The sequence below is a fragment of the Microcaecilia unicolor genome, chromosome 1, assembly GCF_901765095.1.
Source record: "Microcaecilia unicolor chromosome 1, aMicUni1.1, whole genome shotgun sequence".
NCBI classification, from domain to species: Eukaryota; Metazoa; Chordata; class Amphibia; order Gymnophiona; family Siphonopidae; genus Microcaecilia; species Microcaecilia unicolor.
The window spans coordinates 558504419-558530598 of NC_044031.1; the positions used below are offsets into that span (position 1 = coordinate 558504419).

Consider the following 26180-nt stretch of genomic DNA (forward strand, 5'->3'; position numbering starts at 1 on the left):
ACCTGCCGGTTCACCTTGCTCAAACCCCGGCAACACTTACGGGCCGAGAGGCAAGCTGGCCGAGGGATAATATCAGACCACACTACTTGGGTAGAAGGGAACCAGTCCATTACCAAGCACAAGTCCTCTTTCACCGTGTCAATGAGCTGCTTGCCCATCCACCTATCAACATTGTTGCCCCCTAACTGCAGCAACAACAGCTGAGGGTGCCAACGTCTGTCCCACAGCCGATACATCAGCGGCATGAGATGGGTCCATCGCATTCCGTGCTTGCCCAGCCATGAAATTTGGATCCCTCGCCACGCCAATCCCAAATGGATCCCTCCTGGACGCCTCGCCGCTCTAGCACTGACCCAGTGGACAAAGGAATGGCCGACAATCCATACTGAATATGGCAATCCACCAGCATCTACAACAGGGGAAGGCTGACCAAGAATTGACAAGCATGACCTCCAGCCAAACCAGAGCCCCCCCCCCCCCCCACCCAGCGACTGCCAGGCAAACAGCCGTTGCACACAGATAAGCATCCACAAGTGAAGGCATTGCACATCTAATCTCCCCACCCTTCAAGAAGGCCTGATATAACTCCGATAAGCCCCAGAAGCCCACCTGCCAATATTTCTGATGTCCGCCGCCCCCAGGCCCATGTGTCTTGCACTAGTCGTCGCCCCAATTCTGAACGAGTGAGTACCGAAATGACTCGGATTTTCACCCACACAAATGAGACACCGGTGAAGCACCACTGCAAACTGATATCTCGTTAACACCCCACCATCCGCATGCACAAATAGGGGTAAGGGGTCCACCGGCCGAACCGTGAAATAGTCTTCCACCAAAGACACCAGACAGTAGGCCATGCCTGGAACCCCGGACAAGACTATCGTGCACCCTACCCCTCTCTGATCCATTTTTGACCGTAACAACTTGACACGCAGCACCCCGCACTGTTTGCAGACATGCTCGCACAAAAGGCCAGAAAAAACCTCCACTGACCGGCACCACTCCACCAACTCCCCTACCCGAAAAGTTCCATAGAAGGCCAAAGCAAGAGCTTCTCGAAACAGCCACGCTTCGAAACCCGACTGAGTCACCCGCTCCAAAACCTCCAGCAGGCGCATTAGCAAGCCATGAGTAATAGGCTGGTGCCCGTCCCCCACCGCCGGGACTGACTTGCCTCATCCTTTTAAGGCACTACCCACTAACAAATGGGAACTCGGTGGGCCGCAACCAAAGGCCTTACTGAAAAACGCAAATCCCGCCAAATGCCGCTGAACTGTACTGCGTGAACAGCCTTGCTCTTTTGCTGCCACGATATATGCCGCTAGCAGCTCATCAGAGTGGAGGAGTGGCCTAGTGGTTAGGGTGGTGGACTTTGGTCCTGGGGAACTGAGGAACTGAGTTCAATTCCCACTTCAGGCACAAGCAGCTCCTTGTGACTCTGGGCAAGTCACTTAACCCTCCATTGCCCCAGGTACAAATAAGTACCTTTATACAATATGTAAGCCGCATTGAGCCTGCCATGAGTGGGAAAGTGCGGGGTACAAATGTAACAAAAAAAAACCCCTCGCCCCTAAGAAATCCAGTCATCCTTTCATAATCGCAGACATAGGCTGACCACGTAGCCGGCGCTACTGAGGCCCTCAGCATCTTCCACACCTCTGGTCTCCAAATCGCCAAAGCTGCTCTGACATCTGCTGTCTGACCTGATCCGCCTCTTGCACTAGTGCCCGGAAGGTCTGAAATTGAAAGCGAGAGAGCGCATCAGCAACTCGATTTTCCATTCCTGGTATATGTAGAGGCCGCAAATGCACATTCAAAAGCAAACAACGCAGCTCCAACTCCCGAATCAAGGAGTGAACCATCAAACAACACGCTGTTTATTCACCACCGCCACCACTCCTTGGTTATCACACCACACCAATATACTCTTGTTCCACAGCCGGTCAGGCCACAACTCACACGCTACCACCAACAGAAAGAGCTCCAAAATTGTGATGTTCCTTGTAATCCCCGACACCACCCAACTGTCCGGCCACGGCGCAGCGCACCAGGCACCCACACAGTACACTCCAAAACCCGAACCACCCACCGCATATGTAAATAATTCCAGATCCACATTAGACACCTCCACGCTCCGCAGCGCTAACGTACCGTTGAACCCTAACAGGAACTCCAGTCACATCCGCAAATCACTAAGGACCCCCTCAGTTAAACGGATGTGATGATGAGGCTGTAAGACACCCGAAGTCGCCACCGCCAAGCGCCACGAGAACACCCGTCCCATCGGGATCACTCTACACGCAAAATTTAAACTGCCCAATAAAGACTGTATGGCGCCCAAGGTGGGCTTTTTGGCCTGCAATACCCCCAAAATCTGCCCCACCAACCGCACCACCTTCTCCTGCAGCAGCCGTGTCACCATCTGCTCCATATCAATCTCAATGCCCAAGAAAGTAAGGATCGAAACAGGGCCTTCCGTTTTGTCCGAGGCCAGCGGGATACCAAATTCCGCCGCCACCTCCTGAAAGACTGCCAGCAACTGACCGCACTCCGCCACCCCGCTGTTGTCCCGATGAACAGGAAATCGTCCAAATAATGCACTAAAGTATGCAACCCCGCTCTCTGTACGGTCACCCAATGCACGAAGGAGCTGAAACGCTCAAAAAAGTACATGACACTGAACAACCCATCGGCAAGCATCGATCGTAATAAAAGACTCCGTCAAAATGAAAATCCAGCAATAGGAACGCGGACGGGTGGAGCAGCAGGAGCCGGAAGGCCGCTTCAATATCCACCTTTGCCAACCGTGCCCCAACACCGCACCACTACACCAGTCGCACTGCACAGCCAAATGAAGTATACTGCACTGAACAACAGTCTTTTGGGATGCCTGCATTCGCTGAACTGCCCACCGGGTAGGAAAGGTTATGGATGAGGCGGAATTGTCCCGGCGTTTTCTTTGGAATCACCGCCAGCGGGGAGATCATAAAGGGACAAAAGGGGGGGTGGTCGACGAAAGGTCCAGCAATTCGGCCCAACCGTAGCTCCTCCCCCAATTTCCTGCACACCACCTCTCCCAATCTTGAAACCGACACTGAATTCCGAACCCAATTAGAAACCACCCGCCCCATGTATGGAATCAGAAACCCCTCGGTAAAACCGCTCCCCAGCATCTCTGCCACCCTACGCGCCGGGTATCGATGAAGCCATGGCAGCATCGCATCGACCCGCACCAGCGTTGGTGCTCGTTCCAACAAATTACTGCTTGGCCCCTGCGGCACCCCCCTGCCCGCACGCAGAACAGGCATGCCGAAACTTGCAATCTGGGAACAAACATGCCGCTCTGTTAAACCGCCAACAGACATCTGCAGGTGCGTTGGGCCTGCCCCCTGCTGCCCCGCTCTCCCCCTACCCATGGCTTGAAAGGGCAATGCCCCCGCTGCTGGAAGAAGCCCCCCACGTCCCACCCCCCCCCAGCCTCTGCGGGGCGAGGAGCCATATGAACCAGCCACAGGTTAATATCCTGTGTCCCCCAAGTCATATGCAGGTTCTCCTCCATCTTATCTCGAAAGGCTTCGTTGTAGTTCAACCAAGCCCAACCGCCAAAGCGCTGAAACGCGTCCAAAACGGAATCCGCATATGCTAGCAACAGGCCATACTGACCCGGTTCCCCCCGGCCCCAGACACTAGCCAGGCGCAAAAAGGAACGCACCCAGCTGACTACTATCTTGGCGACCTTGCACTCCTTCGCACTCTCGACCCGCATCTTGTCATAAGTACATAAGTAATGCCACACTGGGAAAAGACCAAGGGTCCATCGAGCCCAGCATCCTGTCCACGACAGCAGCCAATCCAGGCCAAGGGCACCTGGCAAGCTTCCCAAACGTACAAACATTCTATACATGTTATTCCTGGAATTGTGGATTTTTCCCAAGTCCATTTAAGAGTGGTTTATGGACTTGTCCTTTAGGAAACTGTCTAACCCCTTTTTAAACTCTGCCTTCACCACATTCTCCGGCAACAAATTCCAGTTTAATTATGCGTTGGTTGAAGAAATTTTTTCTCCGATTTGTTTTAAATTTACTACACTGTAGTTTCATCGCATGCCCCCTAGTCCTAGTATTTTTGGAACGCGTGAACAGACGCTTCACATCCACCTGTTCCACTCCACTCATTATTTGATATACCTCTATCATGTCTCCCCTCAGCCGTCTCTTCTCCAAGCTGAAAAGCCCTAGCCTCCTTAGACTTTCGCCTCCTCCTACCCTCCAATAAACAAAATATGTCTATGCACTTCCGCTGCCTAATCCTTCTTCGCAACGAACGCAGGACCTGCTCATAGAGCTCAGACAACACCACCAAAGCCGGTGGCCCTCTCGAACCCTCCCCTGCCGACATTGCCAAATCCACCCGCAATGCCTCCACCCCCCTACGAGAAGAAGAGGAGGAGGAAGTAGATGCAGAAGAGGAGGAGACAGAAGACAAGAAAGAGTCCCTACCTCGCTTGCCCCTCCCCCTCCGCTTGCGGCGCGCGCCCCTGCCCCACCCCCCAGAAGAGCCCATTTTTATTACCAGCTCCCATCTCACCAGAACCGGGCACCGACATCGATACTGCTGCTGGGCCATGTCCCGCCACTCCGTCCGGTTGCGCTTGAGCCGCCGTGCTCAGCAAGGTCTGCTCTTGACCCGCCATTCTCCTGCTCGCATAGTCTCCCGCCGCTGATGTCGAAGGGTGCTCCAAATTCTGCTCCACCCCGTCTGTCCTCCGGGATCCACTGCCATCCACTGCACTGCGCACCTGCAACGACAAAGAGGGGGAAGCAGCAGGACCAGCCCATCTAGTGCCCCACCCTGTCTCACGTGCGGCCATGCCCCCTCCCCCTGAGGACTCCCACCTCGGATCACCCGCAGCAGGGGGCCCCGACCATGGGGCCGCCCACAGATAAGCGGCCTGTGCAGTCCACGGGGGCCACCCGAAAGAAGGCCACGGTCCCCATTGATAAAGACCGCACCTCGTACTGGCCCCCGCCGCGCCGGAGGGGAACCCTTCACTGAAAACTCCTGGCACCGGAACCACAGATGCGGGGAGGCTGACACCCGCGGCCCCATTTACCAGGCTGACTCCCCCCACCGCTTGCACACTCACTTGCGGCCCTAACGTTCCTTCCAGTCCCGCATCTCTCTGTCTGCTGACCCTCTCCCTCTGTAAAAGCCCCACCTCCGCCTGACCCTCGACACCTACCGAACACGCTTGCGGCATCCCTGTCTCCACCTGAGCCGAATCAGTACCTCCCCGCGACTCCCCCTTTCCCGGCTTCCCTGCTCCGCGCCTGCCCGGGCTAAGATGCAGCGGTTTTTTGAGCCGTTTTTTTTTTCCTATTGCCCTCGCAGCTTCTGCTGCTATAGCAGTCCGTGCAATTTCCTTTGATTGCCTAGGGCCCACTGGCGCCCCCCCTCCATACTCACTTGCTTGGGGCTCCCCTCAAATGAATCGCTGGCATAAAAAGACAGTTCTGCCCCCCACGACATCCTCTCCTGTTTCTCTCTCTCCTGCCATGCTGCAACCGCCTCCAAGGATCAGCAGGAACTCCCTGAGCACTTCACCCTCTTTCGGCCTTATCCTCACCCCACTCCGCCCCCTAACCACCCTCTCGTCCAATGGCCAGTCCCCTAGCCACCCTGAACTGCCTCTCCCTTCAAATCAGCCAATCACCTAGGGCAACGCCTTCCCCCACGCTGCATGGACGCTGCTCCCGCTACCCCCCCTCCTGCTGCCCAGCCCCTAGAGCTTTCTCGAACGGGCCCAGCCCTCATTTAATTGGGCCCTTCGAGACAAGCTCTCGGACCCCTGTTCTAAACATCTTTATGCAATGTGCTTTCCATGTTTATTCAGAGTACAATGACAAGCTATTTTTCTTATTATCTTGTTCTATCTGGTCCATTTTTACTACTTCTTATTTAAATTGACCTTTCAAGTGAGCTTCTGCCTGGGTTCCTAACAATTTCTTATCAAGGAGCCCTGGTCAGGCTGGCAGCTCTAATGCACTCAGTGGATCACTTTGCTTTTATAAAATCATTTTAGAAAAAGCCCTAGTGTGTGGTTTCCCATGATCAGATATAGGCCTTTTCAGCTTTTAGTTTTACTGTCTCCTCACCTCTCTTTGCTCCCCCCCCCCCCCCAACACTTTATAGTACTAAGCTGTAATTACATATGCAGGCAGCTAAGACCTACATTCCCACTGCACTATTTACACCCAGTGTAACTGCAGGTTTCTTCAAGACCTGGTGAAAAGAGGATAACTCTCTGAAGCTTGTCAGCTGTGTTGTTACTCCAGTAAAAATATATCACCAATGACGTGTCTCATGACCTTTATTGATACACACAGAAGAAACCCCCAAGGTAAGACTCAGATTTGAACCTGTCCGAACAGACTTAAATCCCTGTTAGTTAATTCAGATCAGCCATTTGCAGTCACACACAGATAGCCTCCGAGTGTGATTCTTTTTTGATACTTTGCACTGTTTGAAATAACTTCATGGAAGACAGCAGCCAGATATGACAGTCTGGCTGCCCTGCTGCTTGAAGCTTCCCGCCCCTTCCTTGTAAGGACACAAGGCAAGGCTGGATTTGCTTAGGGACTGTCTTCTGATCTGCAAATGCCGGACTCTGTCCCTCCCTCCCTGTTGCCCTCAAGCTCTGGCATCTTCCCTCCCTCCTGCCCTCCCCTTCCATTTAGAAAGTGCCTCCTCCCCTCCCTCCTCCCCCCCCCCCTGCAATCAGTCAGTCGGAGAAGATCACAGCACTCAGGGCGACTGTGGCAGCTGCAGCAGCATCCACACCATAACTCTGACAGAGAGAGGGACAGAGCCCGCCCTCCCTGTCCCTTTCCCATCGTTCCCTCCCTCCCTCTCGCCCCTTCATTCTTTCTTCCCCTCCCTTCTGTCTCCGCTCAGCGCTGCCTTTTCCTTGACTTTGAGTCTCAAGACATCGATCGGTCCCTCTATGAAACGATCCGATTGATCTGTCAGTCGGGAAGGGGACCAGGTACAGCAGCATGTCCCGGAGGAAGCAGAGCAAACCCCGGCAGATCAAACGTGAGTTTTCCCCAAACACTGTCTTGGAAAATACTTTATATAATGTTTTTACTTTGGAGAGAGGTAGAGGATCGGATATGAGGGTGATGAATTGCTGAAGTTTGTGATGAAAGACGCAGGCAGATAGTATTACTAAGGGCAGCAATGCTTGAAATAGTAGACTAAATCTATGTGACATCTCTTACTGTGCTGTTTCAGTATTATTCTCTCTACGTGTTTCCATCAACATTTTACAACTCATTTGAAGCAGTACAAGTGGCATTTTTTCAAACTTTGAAAAGCCTATTGAAACCACCAGCGAAGTGAGGACAAGGATCAGATAAAAATCAGGAAGCCAAGAAAAAGAAATTAGGAAAGGTGTAGAAAGTATGTGTGTGTTTGTGGGGGGGGGGGGGGGGGGGGGGGGGGGGGGGGGAGTAGTGATTAAAAAAAAAAAATGACTAGCAACTATTTGTGAGTAGGGAAGTGTCCCAAAAATGCGCGCCTGAGGTGCGTGGCCCTGATCGACGCGCAGTTTGCATCTTGAAAAGGGAGCACCATCACAGAGGGCTGAAACAGGCATTTGGGTTTGTAACTGTGAGTAACACCCCTTGAAATTCTGAACCACGTGAGAGGGGGGGAACGGATGACTCGTGCAGTAGTATTTATTATTATTGTTATTAAAACAGTTCAGCCCACCTCGCTTACACGCGCTCGAGCAAAACCACGATTTTGTTTTTTTAGGGATGATCCCCAAAACTGAGTTTCGATAGCGCCAGTAATCTCAAAGTGGCACGAAGATACTTACTGAAGTTTGTAAAGTCAGGCAAATGAAAACTGCCAGGCGGTGTATTAACCCCTGCTCCTGAATTTTGAAAAGACAATAATGTAACATTTTGTCAGTTTGTATTTCTGTTCTCTTTAAGGGTGAGAAGCTTCCTTTTACTTTATAAGGATCAGTTTTAGTTAGTGCAGATGCACACTTGCAAATGTAATTCAGTCTGAGAATTCAAAATGCTCTTCCTATTATTTTGTTCGCTACCAGCTGTAAGTAAGATTCCTAAGCTGTGCCCATCTCTGAATGAAAGGGACATAGTCACTGCAATCAGAATTGAGTAAACTTTTCTGTACACTTAAGTAGAATTGGTCTAAGCTGACACACCTAATACAATTCAGATGTCACTAAAGAATACCAATCATTTGGTGGTTTAAAATTAGAAGGGCTGCATCCCTAGACCTGTGAATATGGACTGTGGATATCCTGAGGATATCCTGGAAGCTTTCTCTCATTTTATTCCTATAAAGGATGGGGGGAGAATAATGCCTTACTTAATTTAGAGACTCCCTGAGCTTGTTGTGACTCCAGTAATGTACGTTAGGAATCATCTTGCGAATTGCTTGCAGAGCATTGCCCATTCATTTTAGCACTAGTTAGAATTGATTAGCTCATTTGGGGTGGACCCTTTTGGACTAATTAATTAAGAAAACAGACAGGAGCCGCGGGATTGAAAGAGTTCATCCTTCAGGGGGGGGGGGGAAGACGAACAGCTATGGTTTTCAGTATTGCAGTCTGTGCGAAATGGAAGTATTTTGATGCTGCAAGTATTCAATGTTGGCCACAGCTCACGTGTGTACATACAAACCTATTTAATTGCCTTGAAACTGTGGCACTCCATATACAACTTCAAGTTAGATATATATTTTTTAAATTATTTTACTTCCGCATTTTTAAATTAAGATGCTTCTGGTATGCAGTGCTTGTGTTTGCAGGAAATGCGTATATGTCTTTTCCCCAGTACATAGTATTACCATTAATTCATCTACTAATAACATTGTATGCATTTCATGGTGGTATTTAATATTTTGCAGTGATGCTGGCTGCCCTTTTAGTACACGATTAGCTGCTTGATAGATAATAAAAGATTACGGTTAAATGATTGTATGACACAAAGACCATCTGATTGTCGTTTTGCATACATTGTTACCTACCCAATTAACTTCATTAAATGTCTGTGAGTGTCCACATCATGTGGTTGCTGATAAAATGTGGATGGTAATTAAGAAATACTGGCCTTATAAGTAAAACAAAACAAATAAAACATTTCTTGTGACTTTTTTTCCCCTTTAAGCCTGACCTTTGCAAAACTGAAATATAAGTTCATGTTATAGCCCTGTCTTTCTGGTTCTTCCTCTCTTCTCACCTTCTTCCTCTGATTTATGTGCATTTACTCATGCAGAAATGTATTATTTTCAGGTTTTTTGAACTTTTATTTGGTAGGTAATCCACTGTAGAACTAAGAGAATAATTACTTTCTCACTTTCACGCCAAGTATGGTACAGTATATGGCATCAGGAAACATACAGGCGGACTTCGTGTACAACAGAACTTGCCATACGTTTGACTCTGAATAGTGTTAAAAAAACCTTAACCGGTTTTAGACCACGTCTGGCTTGAATAAAGCTGTGAACGTACAGTTGGGCTGTCAAAAATGTTTGTCCAACCATATGTGGCATCTAATTTTCCAGACAGATTTCTTCTGGCTGAAATGAGAATTTAATATTGTCAATGTGTACTGATTTCAGGTAATAAATCAAAGGAGACATTAAAACAATCTATGTAAGATTCATTCATGTTAAATTGTGATAATAAAACAATGAGTTTTTTTAATACATTATTGATAAATCACTATTTTTTATTTTGAGGATGGAAAGTCATCATTTGCCCTGACAAATCCCCCAGTTATTCCTAGGTACCAATGTACAATTTAAAAGCTGTTGGACAGGAAAAAAGTCAGCTTATAGCCAGAAACTCTGAAGACAGTCAATTTAAAGGACAAAAAGGTTGTTGGGCATTTTTTCCCCTTTTACAGCATACAGTTTCCTGCTATCTAAAATTGTGATTTATGCAGTATTTTAATATTTTGCTTATTCTTTCCCCTCGGGTGCTCTCTGGGCAGTGATAAAAAGGCGACACTGAAAGAGCACCATTAATTTGCTCTGATGACTGGCCAGATAAAGGGAGATAATGGGAAAGATAAACAGGGAAGATATACCATCAGAAACCCGATTATTACCATTAAAATTCCAGCCCAGCAATCTGCAGGAGCCAGATAATTCCTTCTCCGTTTCCACCACTTTGGATGATAAGGCAAAAAATAGTCACTCAGTGCTCCTTGATTAGACTGCCTGGATTTCCTGATAATACGGTGATAAATTATGTATTTTGTCCCTATGTTTGTCACAAAAATTCAGAGTTTTTTTTTCTTTTTTATTCCCGGTCTATCTGTTTCTTTCCTCCACCCAAAGAAGCCCCCTCTCCTATAAGCTATTATTGTAATCTGAAGTTGATAAAAAGCCCTGATATTAAAGAAGGTGTTTTGTATTGGAGTCCCATATCAATGTTATCAGCCCATCTCCCTGCACCAGCTGCTAGCTGTTGTTGTTTCTAGCCTTATCACCTCCTGCCAATATGCCAATAAATTGCCCAGATTGTTCTCCATGCTCTGACTGTGATGGAAAATTTATGATAAAAATGATTTTTTTTTATTTTGTTTTGCCAACACAGTTCAGTATGATTAGCAGATCTGTTCTCTGTACAGTCCTCTTCTGATTTTCTAGGCTACAGTCTATGGGTTTGCTGACCTAGTTTTAATACTTTCGTACTGCAGTTTTAGGTTAGGTTGGAGGACAGGAGACCCTTATGCTCCCCGAATGGCTATTTGCATATTTTGGAGTTAAGTAGAGATTTTGGAAAGACTTTTTCTTTCTTTTTCTTTTTTTTCTCCGTGAATTCTGGATGTGAGGTGGGAGATTTGGGGGTGGGAGGGAGGATTAAGCTCTGTGTCCTTAATGATCTGTCTAATTGCACTTGAATATGCTAATCTGGATGTTTAATTTTGGTATCAGAGTTCATTAGTTTTCGTGACCTAACGGAGATGTTTTAGGCCAAATCAGCTTTCAAGAACCTCTATCTGGTTAATATTAGATCGAAAGCACCAGTTCTGATGAAAAGAGTTGACAGCAGAACAGAACCTACTTTTCTGAAGTATAAACCTGTTGGTCAGAATAATTAGCAACATGCCAAATCAGAGTTCGTTTTGAAAACATGGTTTTCTTCTTTTTTTTTTACAGTGATTAAATTATAAATTAGCAACATCATATTTGAGGTGTTACATCTATTTCATAGAATCTAGCAAAGGACATAGAGCAATAAAGGGCAATTAGAAATGAATAGTTGCTTTTGAAAACTTTTCCTTTCAGTTAGGGGATGCATTTTTCTCCAGTGAATTTCTGTTTTAAGAAATAAGAATGGTCTCCAAAATGAAATCAAAATGTACTGTAAACTATCTCATCAAGCTCTATCTCATTTTTTTTCAAATAAAGTCAATGAAATGATTCTATTATTATCAATTATGATTCTGCTATGAACAAAGTGAGCTCCACTTTAGCTTTTTGGGTTTTTCTTTGCAGTGACATGTTAAAAAGTAAATTAATGTGTAACTATATATAGAGAGAGTAAAAAACTGGTTAGAGCACATTAAATAACTCTCACTAGGATTTGTTTTCATTACAGTGTACTAAATAAGATATTTTACATAGACACGCAAACAAGAAAAATCACTTTTTTTTAATAAGGCCGGTAGTGCGGCTTTAAAGAAAGTTTTTCTAGCTCTAGACCTATGACCTAACAGAGTCCTAAGACTGTTATTTCACTGAAATACAATAATATTCAAGAGGAAAAAAGGCTACTTCTACCTGTAAACCTAGGTTGACTTCATTTCAGTTGGCATACATCTGCTTTCTTGGAACTGGTGTGTTCAGCAACTTTATCAAAAATGGGACTTAATATTGATTTTGGTGTCTATAAAAATAATGCAGTGATGCATTTGATGGTTACACCTTTACAATGTGAATATTTAACTGGAATTCAATTTTTATCTTTAATGAAAGACGTAACATAACTAATGAAAAAGTTGTTTTCCTTTGACTTAATGCATTTTGTATCGAGGTACAAATTCAGTGCAAAGGTGCCTATAGACACCTAACTTTGCTTCATAAGGCCTTTTTAAATTATAATTTATGAATACAATTGCATTAAAATGGAGAAACAATATTTACCCTGCTAGAGATGCAGTAAGCCTATCAGGTGGTTTATGATGCAAATATATTTATAAGAAATAAGGGATCTTTGAGTGTTAGAGAGACTAGAGTTATCCCATGTAGTCATTTAGGACCTACATCGAATGGAATTAAAATATGTGGTCTTTGGGGAAACTAGGTCAATGGATTGAATATGCCATTTACTAAGGTGGAGTGGCTGACTGGCTAAAGTTGGTTGACTGCTTGGCTTTTCAAAACTGAATGTACATCAACATTGTGGTGGCATGCAAAATGATGATATAGGCTAAGATTGTATTCATCTTAAACTTGTAGGTAACTGTGCTCTGGGTAAGTGACTTTGCAGCTAGAATTGATAAAACAAGCCAAGCAGAGCATTAGGAAAGCAGCTACTGGGGGCTCCGAGTATGAACCAAATACTGAGGCTTCTGGATCTAACTGACATCACTATATATAACTTTTACAAACATAGATGCATTTACGTTAATAATATGAAAAAAATCTAAATGCAATATGTCGTTAAATTATTGACATAAATTGTGGAGCTATAAAGAAACAATTACAAATGAAAAGTGGGGTGGTTTGTAATTCATTGTAGATCTCTGCTGTCGGGTATTTTTCATTGTTTACTGTCATTTTACTCTGGTGCTTATAAAATGCCACATGTAGAAATGAGATTTTTTTAAATTAGATAATATGTTATCATTAAAATGGTGGCATATAATAATGTAATATTTATTATATAGCCAAAACTAAAACCTGTGAATCAGTCCACTACAAAATCTTTTGCTAAATTAGGCTAATATACAAGTTCTATTTGTACTCAAATCTAAATACACAAGAAATTAAAAAAAAATATGTTGTTATTTCACATTCAAACATACAGACTTGTTTTAGCATGTGCACACACACACACACACACACACACACATACATATGTCTAGGTTTAATTAAAAATCTGCATGTTAGATTCAGTATGGGATACAAACACAGATTAGAAAGAAAGAAAATTATAGAAATGCACATTTCAAAAGTTGACAAAGAAAATAATCCTTCCCAGTAGAGAATGAAAAGGAAAAACTCTGCATAATCCTCGGGGATATAGAACTAACACAAATTATAGTGGCAACAATATTATATTCTGCCTCCAGCCCAGAAATGTAACATTATCAGAGTCTATAGTGAATAGCACCAGAACTGATGCAATTATCTTTGCTGTTTTTATTCTCTCAAAAATGTATTTCCTTTATTATGCAATGCATTATTTTCCCCACCCATCTACTAATGCCAATAACATTTTTGAATTGAGTTAACATGAACTGTAGATCCTTCTCCATGCTTGCACTGAAAGAAGTGTGGTCGAGATTTTGAGCTAGAAAAGTGGTGATGGAAGCACTAGGCTAGGAAAAGTGGCACTTTATGAACAGGATCTGTCACGTTGCAGTATGATTTCATCTTGCTTTAGCTCATTTGGATGGCACATCCTGTGAGAATAAAGTTTTCAATGTTAAGTTGAGTTGTTTTTTCTATTCCATTGGATAATATAGCCTGGACCATTTGTTTGCATACCCTGACAAGCTATGGTAGATTTATCATTGATGTGCTCAAGTGTATTAAATCAGAAATGTGTTTTAAAGTTTTCTTTTGAATCATTTCAACTGTATGATGTGATACCCATGCTGGTAAAGAAGCACAGATTTTAGATGGTATGGGACAGCATAAGGATCCTTCATTTAGAATTATTTCTGTAGTCATTTTTGGAGTCAATTGCTTTTGTTTGTGGTTATAGGATAAGGAGAACAATTAGTTTAATAAGTTTGAATATGTAAATACTTTTCCCAAAAATAAAGACTGGTTCTTTTAAGCAGTGTATTAGCATAAAGATAACACATTTGTGTTTTTTGTTTCAAAATCAGCTACTAGTACCTCTGCTACAGGTAACAATTGACTTTTCAGGCTTCAAGTTAATAGCCTTGTCTCTTGCTTGTAGGGATCAATATTAGTATTAATTAATCACCATTATCAACCCTAAGATCTGGTTCTATTTGTTGTTACATCAGCAAAATATCAATATAGAAAGTGGACTCTCTGATTGTCATGGCAACTTCATCTCTTGGGTCAAAGAAAGTTTATCTTATCTGCACACAGAGAGTGGCAAACTGTTTAGGGATCTAGTTTGAACTCTAAGAAGATTGATTTAGTTTTTGTTTGTGAATAACAGTGGAATTTCAATCACTGGGGATGGGTACGATTTAAATATTCATGCCCAGAGGCTTGTCAAAGAGGGCATCGCTCTATTACCATCAGATTGTCTTTTCAAGATAGATGGAGGTAGAATGGCAAGGTGGTGAAATAGGATTACTTAAATTCAATCATTTTTATATTGGAAAAAAACTGTGGGTTAAATTGAAAGCATCGTGGTGTTGAAGTGCCGTTGTGGCTCCTTTAGAAGCCTCACATAAATTGCTCTCCAAATATTGTAATGAGTAGCGGGCTATCATAACAAAACTCAAATTTTAAACAAATGAAACCTCACAAGTCCAGGATGCCTACAAAGATGGGGAGGCCATCTTTGCAGGCACCCTGGACTTGTGAGGTTTCATTTGTTTAAAATTTGAGTTTTGTTATGATAGCCCGCTACTCATTACAATATTTGGAGAGCAATTTATGTTGTGCAGTTTCTTAAAGTTGTTGCTGTTTAGCTCCAGATTTAATAATTTGAGTTTTCTTTAGAAGCCTGCAGTTATGCATTGTGAGTCCCTGACAGAAATTTTATGCAGAAGTAACAGATATAGAAAACATATTCATGTTTTGCCACGAGAAAACATTTTGCTTGTAAGGCTGAAGGGGAAAGGAAACTTGTAATCATAGCGGATTACAGTGAACCAAAAATTGTACTCCTCACAGTGATTTTTGAGTGCATAAGTGGGTTCCTTCCTTTCTAGATTAAAAACTACAAAATCAGATCAAGTAGCATGAAAGTCAGGCTATGGAGTAGTATTCCAGCTAGTGTCAAGAAATGGCTAACTGAAGATTACAGCAAGACATTTTGTCCTGCCATACGACTTTATTAAGTAGAACTGAAGGCAAATCTGAACAATATGAGAAGTACGCATCATTAACAATGAGCCTGATTTATTGATGTTAAAGTCATATACCTCAACAATTTTACAAATGATTTTGCTCTATATAAATATTTAAGTGCTTATTTTTATTTAAAGCATCATATTGTATACTGGTGATTCCAAAGCCTATCCTGGAAGACCATTTTCATGCTATCTACAACTGGTACTCATGAAATGAATTTGCATGGAGTGGAGCCATTCTATTCAAATCTGTCTTATGCATATTCCTTGTGGCTATCCTGAAATGCTGAATGGCTGGGGCCCTCCAGAACAGGCTTAGGAGCCATTGTTACAGACCATTTATTAAAAAATAAAAATAAAAACATATAAAAAGCATCCAAGAAATGTAAAGTTGCTAACTTTTCTTAACCTGACTTATCTCACTACTTTTTGAATGATGACTCTGTTTCAAGGTAGCCATCTTATTCCCCATATTATTTCTGTCCAATGGTATAAGTTTGGCTCACTTTACTTAGGAATTTTCATATTATAATCTGACAAACAACATATTTCCTTCTTAGTAAACTAAGGAGTTCAAAGATTTGGATGAACGGTAATGGAGCTATGAGTGTTGGAGTATGATGGATTTAGTTGATGCTCACTACTGTGGAAGAGCAAACATAGCTCATTAATGCAGCCAGTTCATATGCCTCATATTCCTTTGCTTGCTCTCTCTGTACAGAACATTAGATATGTCCTTGAAATAATGTGCCAATAAAAGTAGAAACCGGCAATATAAAATAACTAGGGATTTCCCTTGAGAAACATCTTAGGCAGCTAATGTAAATTACTTTTTAAAGATTGATGCTTGGAAGGAGGAGGATGTTTTCCTATTAGAAGAAAACTGACATCCCTTAGGGCTCAAAACAATATTTTTAACAAGGAAAAGCAGGAGAGTGATCCATTCAATTCAGACAGCCCTCTTAGATATTAAATAGATTTTCCATGTACAGTAAACCTATAATTGTTCAATTATAAGGTGTAGTTTAGGGCTCTGTCTGAATAAAGTATGTTGCAAATTCCAAGATTTCAGTCTTGATTGAGTCATTAATCCTTTATTAATTATAAAGGTAGTATAATATTTGGAAAGGACAACTTTTAAAAATACTTATATAAGTATACAACAATTTATCCCTGTAAATTGCTCCACTGAAAATTGTCATCCTCAATGTGATCCAGAGTAGATGCACTGTGGAACAACATATGTACAGAAGAAATGGATCCTTAGGAGCTTAGCCGAGATTGGGTGGCAGAGTTGGTGGTGGGAGGCGGGGCTGGTGGTTGGGAGGCGGGGATAATGCTGGGCAGACTTGTAAGGTCTGTGCCCTGAAAATGACAGTTACAAAAACTAGCACATATGAGTTTGTCTTGTTGGGCAGACTGGATGGACCGTGCAGGTCTTTTTCTGCTGTCATCTACTATGTTACTATGTTCTGGGTAAAATATATGTATTGTGGAGAGCAATAATACACATATGGGGTCCATTTTCTAAAGTATGTTAAGGGAAAGGGAATGGGACTTGATATACCACTTTTCCCTGGTTTTTACAACTATATTCAAAGCAGTTTACTTAAGTACATAAGTATTGCCATACTGGGAAAGACCAAAGGTCCATCGAGCCCAGCACCCTGTTTCCAACAGTGGCCAATCCAGGTCACAGATACCCGGCAGGATCCCAAAAATGTACAAAACATTTTATACTGCTTATCCCAGAAATAGTGGATTTTACCAAAGTCCATTTAATAACGGGGTCTATGGACTTTTCCTTTAGGAAGCCATCCAAACCTTTTTAAAACTCCGCTAAGCTTTACCACATAGTATATACAGGTACTTATTTGTACCTAGGGTAATGGAGAGTTAAGTGACTTGCCCAGTGTCACAAGGATCTATGGTAGGAATCAATCCCAGTTCCCCGGGATCAATGCCTACTGCACTAACCACTAGGCTACTTCTCCACTAAGAAGCTCCACTAACATTAAGAAGTTACAGAGTAATTCTAGAAAGAAGGCACCAAGAATTAAGCACCAGGATTGCATGTAAGATATTTCTTTACTCAACATGTGATTAAACTCGGGAATTTGTTGCCAGACATTGTAATAAAAGCAGTTAGATTAGCAGGGTTTAAAAAGGGTTTGGCTAATTTCTTGAAAGGAAAGTCTATAAGCCATTATTAAAATAGGCCTGGACTTGGGGAAAATCCACTGCTTATTTCTAGAATAAGCAGCATAAAAATCTGTTTTACTGTTCTGGGATCTTGCCAGGTACTTTTGATCTGAATTGGCCACTGTAGGAAGTAGAATACTGGGCTGGATGGACCTTTGGTTTGTCCTAGTATGGCATCACTTCTGTTCTTATGTTATATTCATATGACCTGAATACTGACATTTATGCATATATGCGTGCACAGATGCATATAAATGCCAGTGTTCTGAAAATACACTATTCTATAACCTGGTGTCTAAATGTGATAGCAGAGTCTGGACAGCACACACAGCTACATTTGTAAATGATAGAATACTATAATTTATGCACATGTTTTAGAAAGTTAAGACACAAGCATTTTCATCAGCTGTATGGCAGGCATTAAAGGAGAAATACTATATATGGCATTGAACATTGGGTGCTACTTCTGCACCAAAGTTTGGCGTGAAAATGCATTCTAACAGTCGCAAGGTACCAAAACAGGGCAAAAATGAAAGATCCACATGAAAACACACTTATACACCCATTTATAGAACAGCATGAACGTGTTTCTGCGTAGATCTGCAAAGGGGGCATGGCCATGGGAGGGACATGGGTGGATTAGGAATGTTCCCTTAAAATGCATACAGTGTTACAGAATTCAGGGGATCTGTGCTCAACTTGTATACTGGGATTTACACCTGGTTCCAGTTGGTGGAACTCATCACTCCAAAAGTTGAGCACTAATCCTGGTGCTACATGCTATTCCACAAAGGGCACTGATCACGGAATGCCCATTACTGAATACTGTTCAACGGTGCCAAATTTTGAGCGCCATTTATAGAATTTTCCCCTAAGCATTCATGAGTGAGAAAACAACAAGGCAAGCAGTCCACCAAATCTAATGTGGAGGATAAAAGCAAAAGGCAGATGTTATAAGAAGGCAAACAGTCTTTATTTAAAATCCAAAAGCTCCCAGAGATTTAAACATCTGTGCCCAACATGGCCATGTTTCACCTGAAAATGGCTGTCAGGTGTAAAGTTACTAACAAATCAAACAAAAACACACACATAAATATATGTAGAACCAAATTGGAAAAAATGAGCCAGTTACATACCAGAACATTAAAAATATATCTTATTTATAAACTAGTAAATAAAGCCCATTTCTGACAAAAATGAAACGGGCGCTAGCAAGGTTTTCCCCTTCACGCCCCTCCCACCGAGTTGCAGACTCCCCCCTCCCTCAGATTTAAACAACCCCCCTCCGCGTTAATGACCCCTGGACTCCCCTACCGCAACCGTCTGGACACTACCCTTTCCTCCGAAATACCTCCCCTGAAGCCGTCGGGTACCTCTGCTCACCGATCCGAAGTTCTGTTGTGGGCTGCGGGGCGTGGCTTCATGAATGAGCATGTGTTGACGCACGCATAGAGACTTCAACACATGCTCATTAACTGACACATGCAGATTAACTGACACTTCCTTGATTCGTTGAGTGTCAGTTCTCCACCCTCGACGTCATCACGTTTGATGCGAGGGCGGGGCAGACACACTGCGATCTAGAAACTACAACTTTGGGAAATTTCTGAGGCTTCATTAGAATGTTGGGGTAGCGAATTATGTCCGGAAGGGACGTGGCTGAGGGCGGGTCTATGAGTGAGAGTGAGTGGTGCATGAGTGAGAGTGAGTGGTGCTGACACTTCAGTGTTTCCCTGCCACAGAGTGAGCTTTAGAATGTTGGAGGTGAGAATTTGTTATGCTCTGCTACACTTCTTCGGGATGGGTCGGTTTCTGTTTCCTTACCTGGCAGCCGTCATCCGGCTTGGAGCAAGAGCAGCAGCCATCTTGGCTAGCTCAGGAGGGGGCAGCCATCTTGTCTAAATGAGAACAGGAAGGAACTCCATATCTGGTCGTGGGAGGATCTCCTATGGGGGCTGCCATGTTAGATGCACCTGAGTTTGGTTTGCTCTGATTGCTTCACTATTTAAAGCACTGCCTCCAGGCCTTCTTTGCTTCGGCCTCAATTGTTCTGAGGAGTTGCTGTCGGAGTGCTGTTCACCGGCTATCTTCTGTTCCTGATTTCCTGTGTACCGGACCTTGGCTTCTTCTTGGATTTCGCTTGTTTGCTGCCTGCCTTGATCCTGGACTGATTTTTGACTATTCTTGCCTATTCAGAGTTCTGGTGCTGGACTGTGTCTGTATTCCTGTCATCCTGGTCAGCGGCTGTGCAACCCCGCCAGTTCCAGAAGTCCTGGTGGCCACCTGCAGCTGAGGGCTCAACTCTCGGTGAACGGTGGTCGCTTCCCAGGTGAAGCTAGGGGTTTGTCTGGCTGCCTGACCGAGTACGGCATCTCTCCATCTTCGCCGTGCTCAGTTGGGGGACAAGGGCTCACACATCTCCAGTCATAACAGAATTATTTATATAGATGACTCCACAACTGTATCAATAAATTATCACATGAATAAATGAAATAACTAAGAAATACACATGGCTAAAAGTAACAGTTAAAGAACAGCTTACCGCTACAAACTTCACTACATCTGGTCCAACAGATTTATTTATTTATACATTCTTGTATCCCACTATTATCCAAAATCAAGTTTTGGTTTAAAGTGACTTGCAATTTAAGTTCTGGTTTAGGTTACAATGATTGCTTACAATTGTCTTCTGGTGGAAGCTGTGATACTGATTTCCATTTAGGAGGTGATTAACAGTTAAGAGACAACTAGAAGTGGGGGTTTACAGATAGAGAGCAGAAAATTCTTTCACGGTGTAGGTAGTTGTATAATTTTTAAAGAGGTTGGTTCTCAATTATTTTCTAAACTGGAGATAGTTGGTGATGCTTCTTCTGATTCTTGGTATTGAGTTCCACCATTTAGAACCTTGGAAACTAAATCCAGCCATGTATATGGTTTTGTATATTATATTTCTGCAGTTGGGTAGGTGTAGAAGCAGATACCCTTTGGTTTCCGGGATTGCATTTCTTGATGATAGTTCGATCATATCTAGCATATATTCGGGCAACATGCAGAATAGTATTTTGTAAATGATGGTGCTAGCTTTGAAGATTAGTCTAGCCTTGATTGGTGGCCAAAGTAGTGTTTCAAGCAGTGGGGTGGCTTTTTTGAATTTTGATTTCTTGAAAATGAGTCATGTTGCAGTGTTTTGGATGGTTTGTAGTGATTTTCGTGTGTTCTAGCACGCTACGTATGCTGCATTACAGTAGTCTAATTTGTGATAGTATTATCGATTGTACTATAATCCAGAATGATTGTCTTCGAAAATAGTCTCTGATCCTTCTCGTTTTCCATAGTTTTCTGAAGCATTTTGTTGTTAGCTCTGAAGTGTGAAAAACAACTATAAAACACTCAAAGCTTAGAAGCAAAACTAAAATTGACTACTTACATGCTCCTTCCTCTGTGTGCACTGATACAATTGATAGGGCAAACTTGCTGTGTCACCCTAGCTTATGCATACTGAACATGTCATACATACATAATTAATGCATGGAGCATAAAAACAAATTAAAAACTCATTTACAATAAATACTACTAAAACCAGTTGGTATTTACCAGTAAAAACATGTAATTCCATTAAAAAAGTGCTTTAAGAGAGTGTTGTATACTGTAAAAAAAAGTCTAAGTTGGCTGAAAAATGGCAGTGCTAGCATCGGGTAAAAATGATATCAAAATCCAAAAACAAAGTGTGCAATCAATGTTAAGATGTTTGCCATTCTATAGCTACCAAAATATAACTAAAATACATATATAAGCATGTTAAAAAGATGAAAAATGTGGTAGAACACTATGAAAGCAATTCTATGCATTTCAATGATGTCAGCGCATTCCACTGATGTCATCAGTGCGTTCCACCCATGGAAGAACTCTAAAAGTATAAAAAATCCTTTACAAATTTTGAGGAACATCTCAAAACATCTTGGAACATCTAAAATCTTACTGAGAACACTAAATATGACACCTTTGTGATCATAAAAAAGTAAAATGAGGTGGTGAAAATCCCGTTGTAAAAACTAGGTAAACCAGCCATTAAAGAACATGTGAACCAGTCAATTCTCAGTAAAAATCGAGGCAAATGATAAAAAATATCCAGTTAAAAACAGTAAGGGAATCATAAGTATATATTTAAAACATCACAATACAATTTTTGCAGGTGCATTAAAATAAACCTAAACATAAGCTGTGCTAATAAAAAAATCATCTGAAGCTGCCATAAAAACCAAAATACTGGAACTGGAATAAAAACCACAGGAACTCAGAACCTATAGATGAACCTCTATTCAGTCTGTAAAAGTAAATTATCCAGGTCACCCTCCCTCCATGAGGGATGTGTCATAAGTACATAAGTAATGCCACACTGGGAAAAGACCAAGGGTCCATCGAGCCCAGCATCCTGTCCACGACAGCGGCCAATCCAGGCCAAGGGCACCTGGCAAGCTTCCCAAACGTACAAACATTCTATACATGTTATTCCCGGAATTGTGGATTTTTCCCAAGTCCATTTTGTAGCGGTTTATGGACTTGTCCTTTAGGAAACCATCTAACCCCCTTTTAAACTCTGCCAAGCTAACCGCCTTCACCACGTTCTCCGGAAACGAATTCCAGAGTTTAATTACGCGTTGGGTGAAGAAACATTTTCTCCGATTTGTTTTAAATTTACTACACTGTAGTTTCATCGCATGCCCTCTAGTCCTAGTATTTTTGGAATGCGTGAACAGACGCTTCACATCCACCTGTTCCACTCCACTCATTATTTTATATACCTCTATCATGTCTCCCCTCAGCTATCTCTTCTCCAAGCTGAAAAGCCCTAGCCTCCTTAGGCTTTCTTCATAGGGAAGTCGTCCCATTCTCGCTATCATTTTCGTTGCCCTTTGCTGCACCTTTTCCAATTCCACTATATCTTTTTTGAGATGCGGCGACCAGAATTGAACACAATACTCAAGGTGCGGTCGCACCATGGAGTGATATAACGGCATTATAACATCCTCACACCTGTTTTCCATACCTTTCCTAATAATACCCAACATTCTATTCGCTTTCCGAGTCGCAGCAGCACAAAGAAACATGTGTTCTAAAATCCATTTGTTAAAAGGTAATATAGTCTTCCCTATGTATAATAGTCCACATGGGCAGATGGCAGTGTATATCACCCCAGATCTCTTGCAATTAGTAAAACTTCCAAGTTCAATCTTTTCTTTTATAATTGGGTGAATAAATGCTTTGATATTGATGTTCACCTTGGACATTGAACATGCAGCACACTTGCAGTGTCTTGCGGGCCTCTGAGTGAGTTGTGAATTCAATCCTGGAAAAGCATTAAAAGCTAACAGAGAGGAAGAAATTTGAAAGATATGTTAGTTCATTCTGCTACTGTACATAGTGAAGACCAGCTTCTGTTTGGGTTCATTTTAATGCATTGTACCTGCAAAAATTGTATTGTGATGTTTTAAATATATATTTATGATTTTAAAGGTTTTTTGATACTCAGAGTTCTTCCGTGGTTGGAATGCATTGATGACGTCAGTGGAAAGCAGTGACATCATTGAAATGCATAGAATTGCTTTCAATGTGCTCCAGCATGTTTTTAATGTGTTTTTATGCTCCTTACATTAATTATGTATGCATGACATGTTCAGGATGTATAGGCTAGGGTATCACAGCAAGTTTGTTTTGCTTCTAAGTTTTAAGAGTGTTTTATAATTGTTTTTTTGTTCTATGTGTGGTGAACTTTTTCTTTTTTACACTTCAGTGCTTTTAACCTTTTTATCTGTTGAACCAGACAGGGTGAAGTTTGTAATTTTCCACCAGTTAGGTAAGCCTTTGTCCCTTTTCATTTTAAGCAGTTCTTTAACCGTTATGTTTAGCCATGTGTAGTTCTCAGTTATTTCATTTATTCACGTGATAATTTATTGATACAGTTATGGAGTAATTTCTAAATGATACATGTTTTTAATCTTCTGTATGTAACTCTCTCAGTTTTGCATTTTACATATATTTATATATGTGTTTGTTTGATATTTTTTTTTAGTAATTTTGTGTATGACACAGCTGTTTTCAGGCAAAACATGGCCACCACCCGAACTCTCATCCACGCTCTCATTACCTCTCGCCTTGACTACTGCAACCTACTCCTCACTGGCCTCCCACTTAGCCATCTATCCCCCCTTCTGTCCGTTCAGAACTCTGCTGCACGTCTTATCTTCCGTCTGGACCGATATACTCATATCACCCCTCTCCTCAAGTCACTTCACTGGCTTCCGATCAGGTACTGCATACAGTTCAAGCTTCCCGCTCCCAAGACAAATCCCTCCTTTCAGTACCCTTCTCCACCACCGCCAACTCCAGGCTCCGCCCTTTCTGTCTCGCCTCACCCCATGCTTGGAATAAACTCCCTGAGCCCATACGCCAGGCCCCCTCCCTGCCCATCTTCAAATCCTTACTCAAAGCCCACCTCTTCAATGTCGCCTTCGGCACCTAACCACTATACCTCTATTCAGGAAATCTAGACTGCCCCAACTTGACATTTCGTCCTTTAGATTGTAAGCTCCTTTGAGCAGGGACTGTCCTTCTTTGTTAAACTGTACAGGACTGCGTAACTCTAGTAGTGCTCTAGAAATGTTAAGTAGTAGTAGTACTAGTTGTCTTATCTGCAAGGAGGGTGAGCCCTTAGGTCCCGTAAGGCCCCGAGGGACCTTAAAGAACAGCCGTGCAACCCCAAGTCTTCACCCGCGGCGACCGCCGTTCACCAAGGGTTCAGCCCCCAGCTGCAGGCGGTCAAAGGGACTTCAGGAACCGCGGGGTGCCAAGCTGACCCGGACAGGGACCAGGAAAGCAGAGGGCAGATGGAGAACGAGAACATCCAATAACAGTCAAAGTTCAGGGCAGGCAGCAGACAACGAAGTCAAGATCTGGCAAGAGGTCGAGGCAGGCAGCGAGCAGGGAAAAAACCATGAACAGTCCAGAGGTCAAAACCAGAGGAACACGAAACACTGAGGAACACAGGAACAAAATGGAAACGGGCCTCGGGAACAGAACCTGAAGCAAAGTTCAAACTCAGTTCTCTTTCTTAAGTACTGTATAGCATCAGCCGCCCCGCCCCCGCAGGTATAGCCGACCAACCCGAACCTGGCTATTGACAGAGCCCTTCTGGTTGGCTCTGTCTGCCCAATCCAGCACCTCAGAGGCGGAGCTCCGGACCCCCGTGCCCGGGAGAGACGAGGACGCCGGCCATCGCGCCTCGGCACTGCCTCCTGCCGCAGTGCAAACACCGCCCCCACAGCCGACGACCGCGAGACCGGCGGCCGCGATCGCCGGCCTCTGGCCTCGGCCCCGGATTGGGCGACCATCTCCGCGGCGGGCCCCGGCTCCCCGCTGCGGCTTCCGGATCGTCGACCCTCGCCGAAGTGGACGCCGGCTCCCGCCTCCCGCGGCGGAGGAGCCGGAGGGAGCTGCGGACGCGACAGTAGTATGTCAGGCACAGATGTTCAACTCTTTGGGAGCTCTTGGATTTTAAATAAAGACTGTTTGCCTTCTTATAACTTCTGCCTCTTGCTTTTACCCTAAGAGCTCATGCTTAAATTATAAGCATCAGTTGTCTGTTGTGCTAGTATTCTATAAAGGAACGTAGACACCTGTAATGAAATTGCCACAATATTCATGAATTCACATGTTAACTGCATGCTGTGTTAAGGGATAAGAACTGGGCAGGTTGTGGGCAGAGAATGGGTGTGGACTGTACATTGCAGTTAGTGCATGATACTTACTGCATTCTGTCACGTGTGCAGTTAGAGTGGGTGCACTTATCACCTTCTCAAGAGATGTTAAGTGCATCTGCACTAATCAAACAGTTTTAATGGGCCTGATTCTATACTTGGTGCATGATAAAATTGTCGTGGATGGAAAACACGCTTAGGCATATTTTATAAACCAAATGTCATAAAAACAATGCACGACCTAATAAGCTTCCGAAAACTACTAAAAACCAACCTGTTCAAAAAGATATACCGCAATGATCCATCCTAAATACCAGACAACGAAACTCTTTCAGAACCAGACAAAACTGAACTCTCTATACCTGACTGCTTCAGTCACTCTGTCACCAATGAATGTTAATGCACTGACACCTTATTTCTCACGCCGGAAATGAACTGATTATCTAACTTACTCTATAATTTACTCTATCACTTATGAACTTTAATGTAATATCACTTCGTATTTCTCATTCCGGAAATGGCGATCGCCATTACACCATAATTTAAGCCACATTGATCCTGCAAAAATGTGGGATATAAATGCAACAAATAAATAAATGCCTAAAGTTAGGCACAGTTTATAAAATGCGCATAACGCTGTCCACACAACTAAAGTGTAGGTGCAGGGTGCAGCCATTTACACCAATAAAAAGCTAGTATAAATGCCCACAGCTAACATTAGGTGTGGGATGGGTTATTCTAACACTGCGCGTAAATTTGAGGAACACCCATAGCCCACCTATGCTCCTCCCATGGCCACGCCCACTTGAGATCCACGTGGTAGAATTTACATGGAATAGTTTACCGAATGTGCTTTGTACATATAGGGGCCCTTTTACAAAGGTGCGTAGGCACCTAAGTGCATACAACATGCATCAAATTGGCACTACCACCCAGCTACCACATG

At 43.2% G+C, this 26180-nt stretch overlaps 1 protein-coding gene across 2 annotated transcripts in view; it reads left to right on the top strand.

Annotated features, from left to right (window-relative positions):
• The first annotated feature begins 6945 nt into the window (after positions 1 to 6945).
• Positions 6946 to 26180, top strand: part of ZFPM2 (zinc finger protein, FOG family member 2) — an 823307-nt gene continuing 804072 nt past the window's right edge. For both annotated transcript variants that reach the window (XM_030217969.1, XM_030217977.1), the window contains exon 1: positions 6946 to 7095. In XM_030217969.1, the coding sequence (XP_030073829.1) occupies positions 7056 to 7095 (40 nt within the window). In that variant the 5' untranslated portion in view covers positions 6946 to 7055. The remainder of the gene's footprint in view (positions 7096 to 26180) is intronic.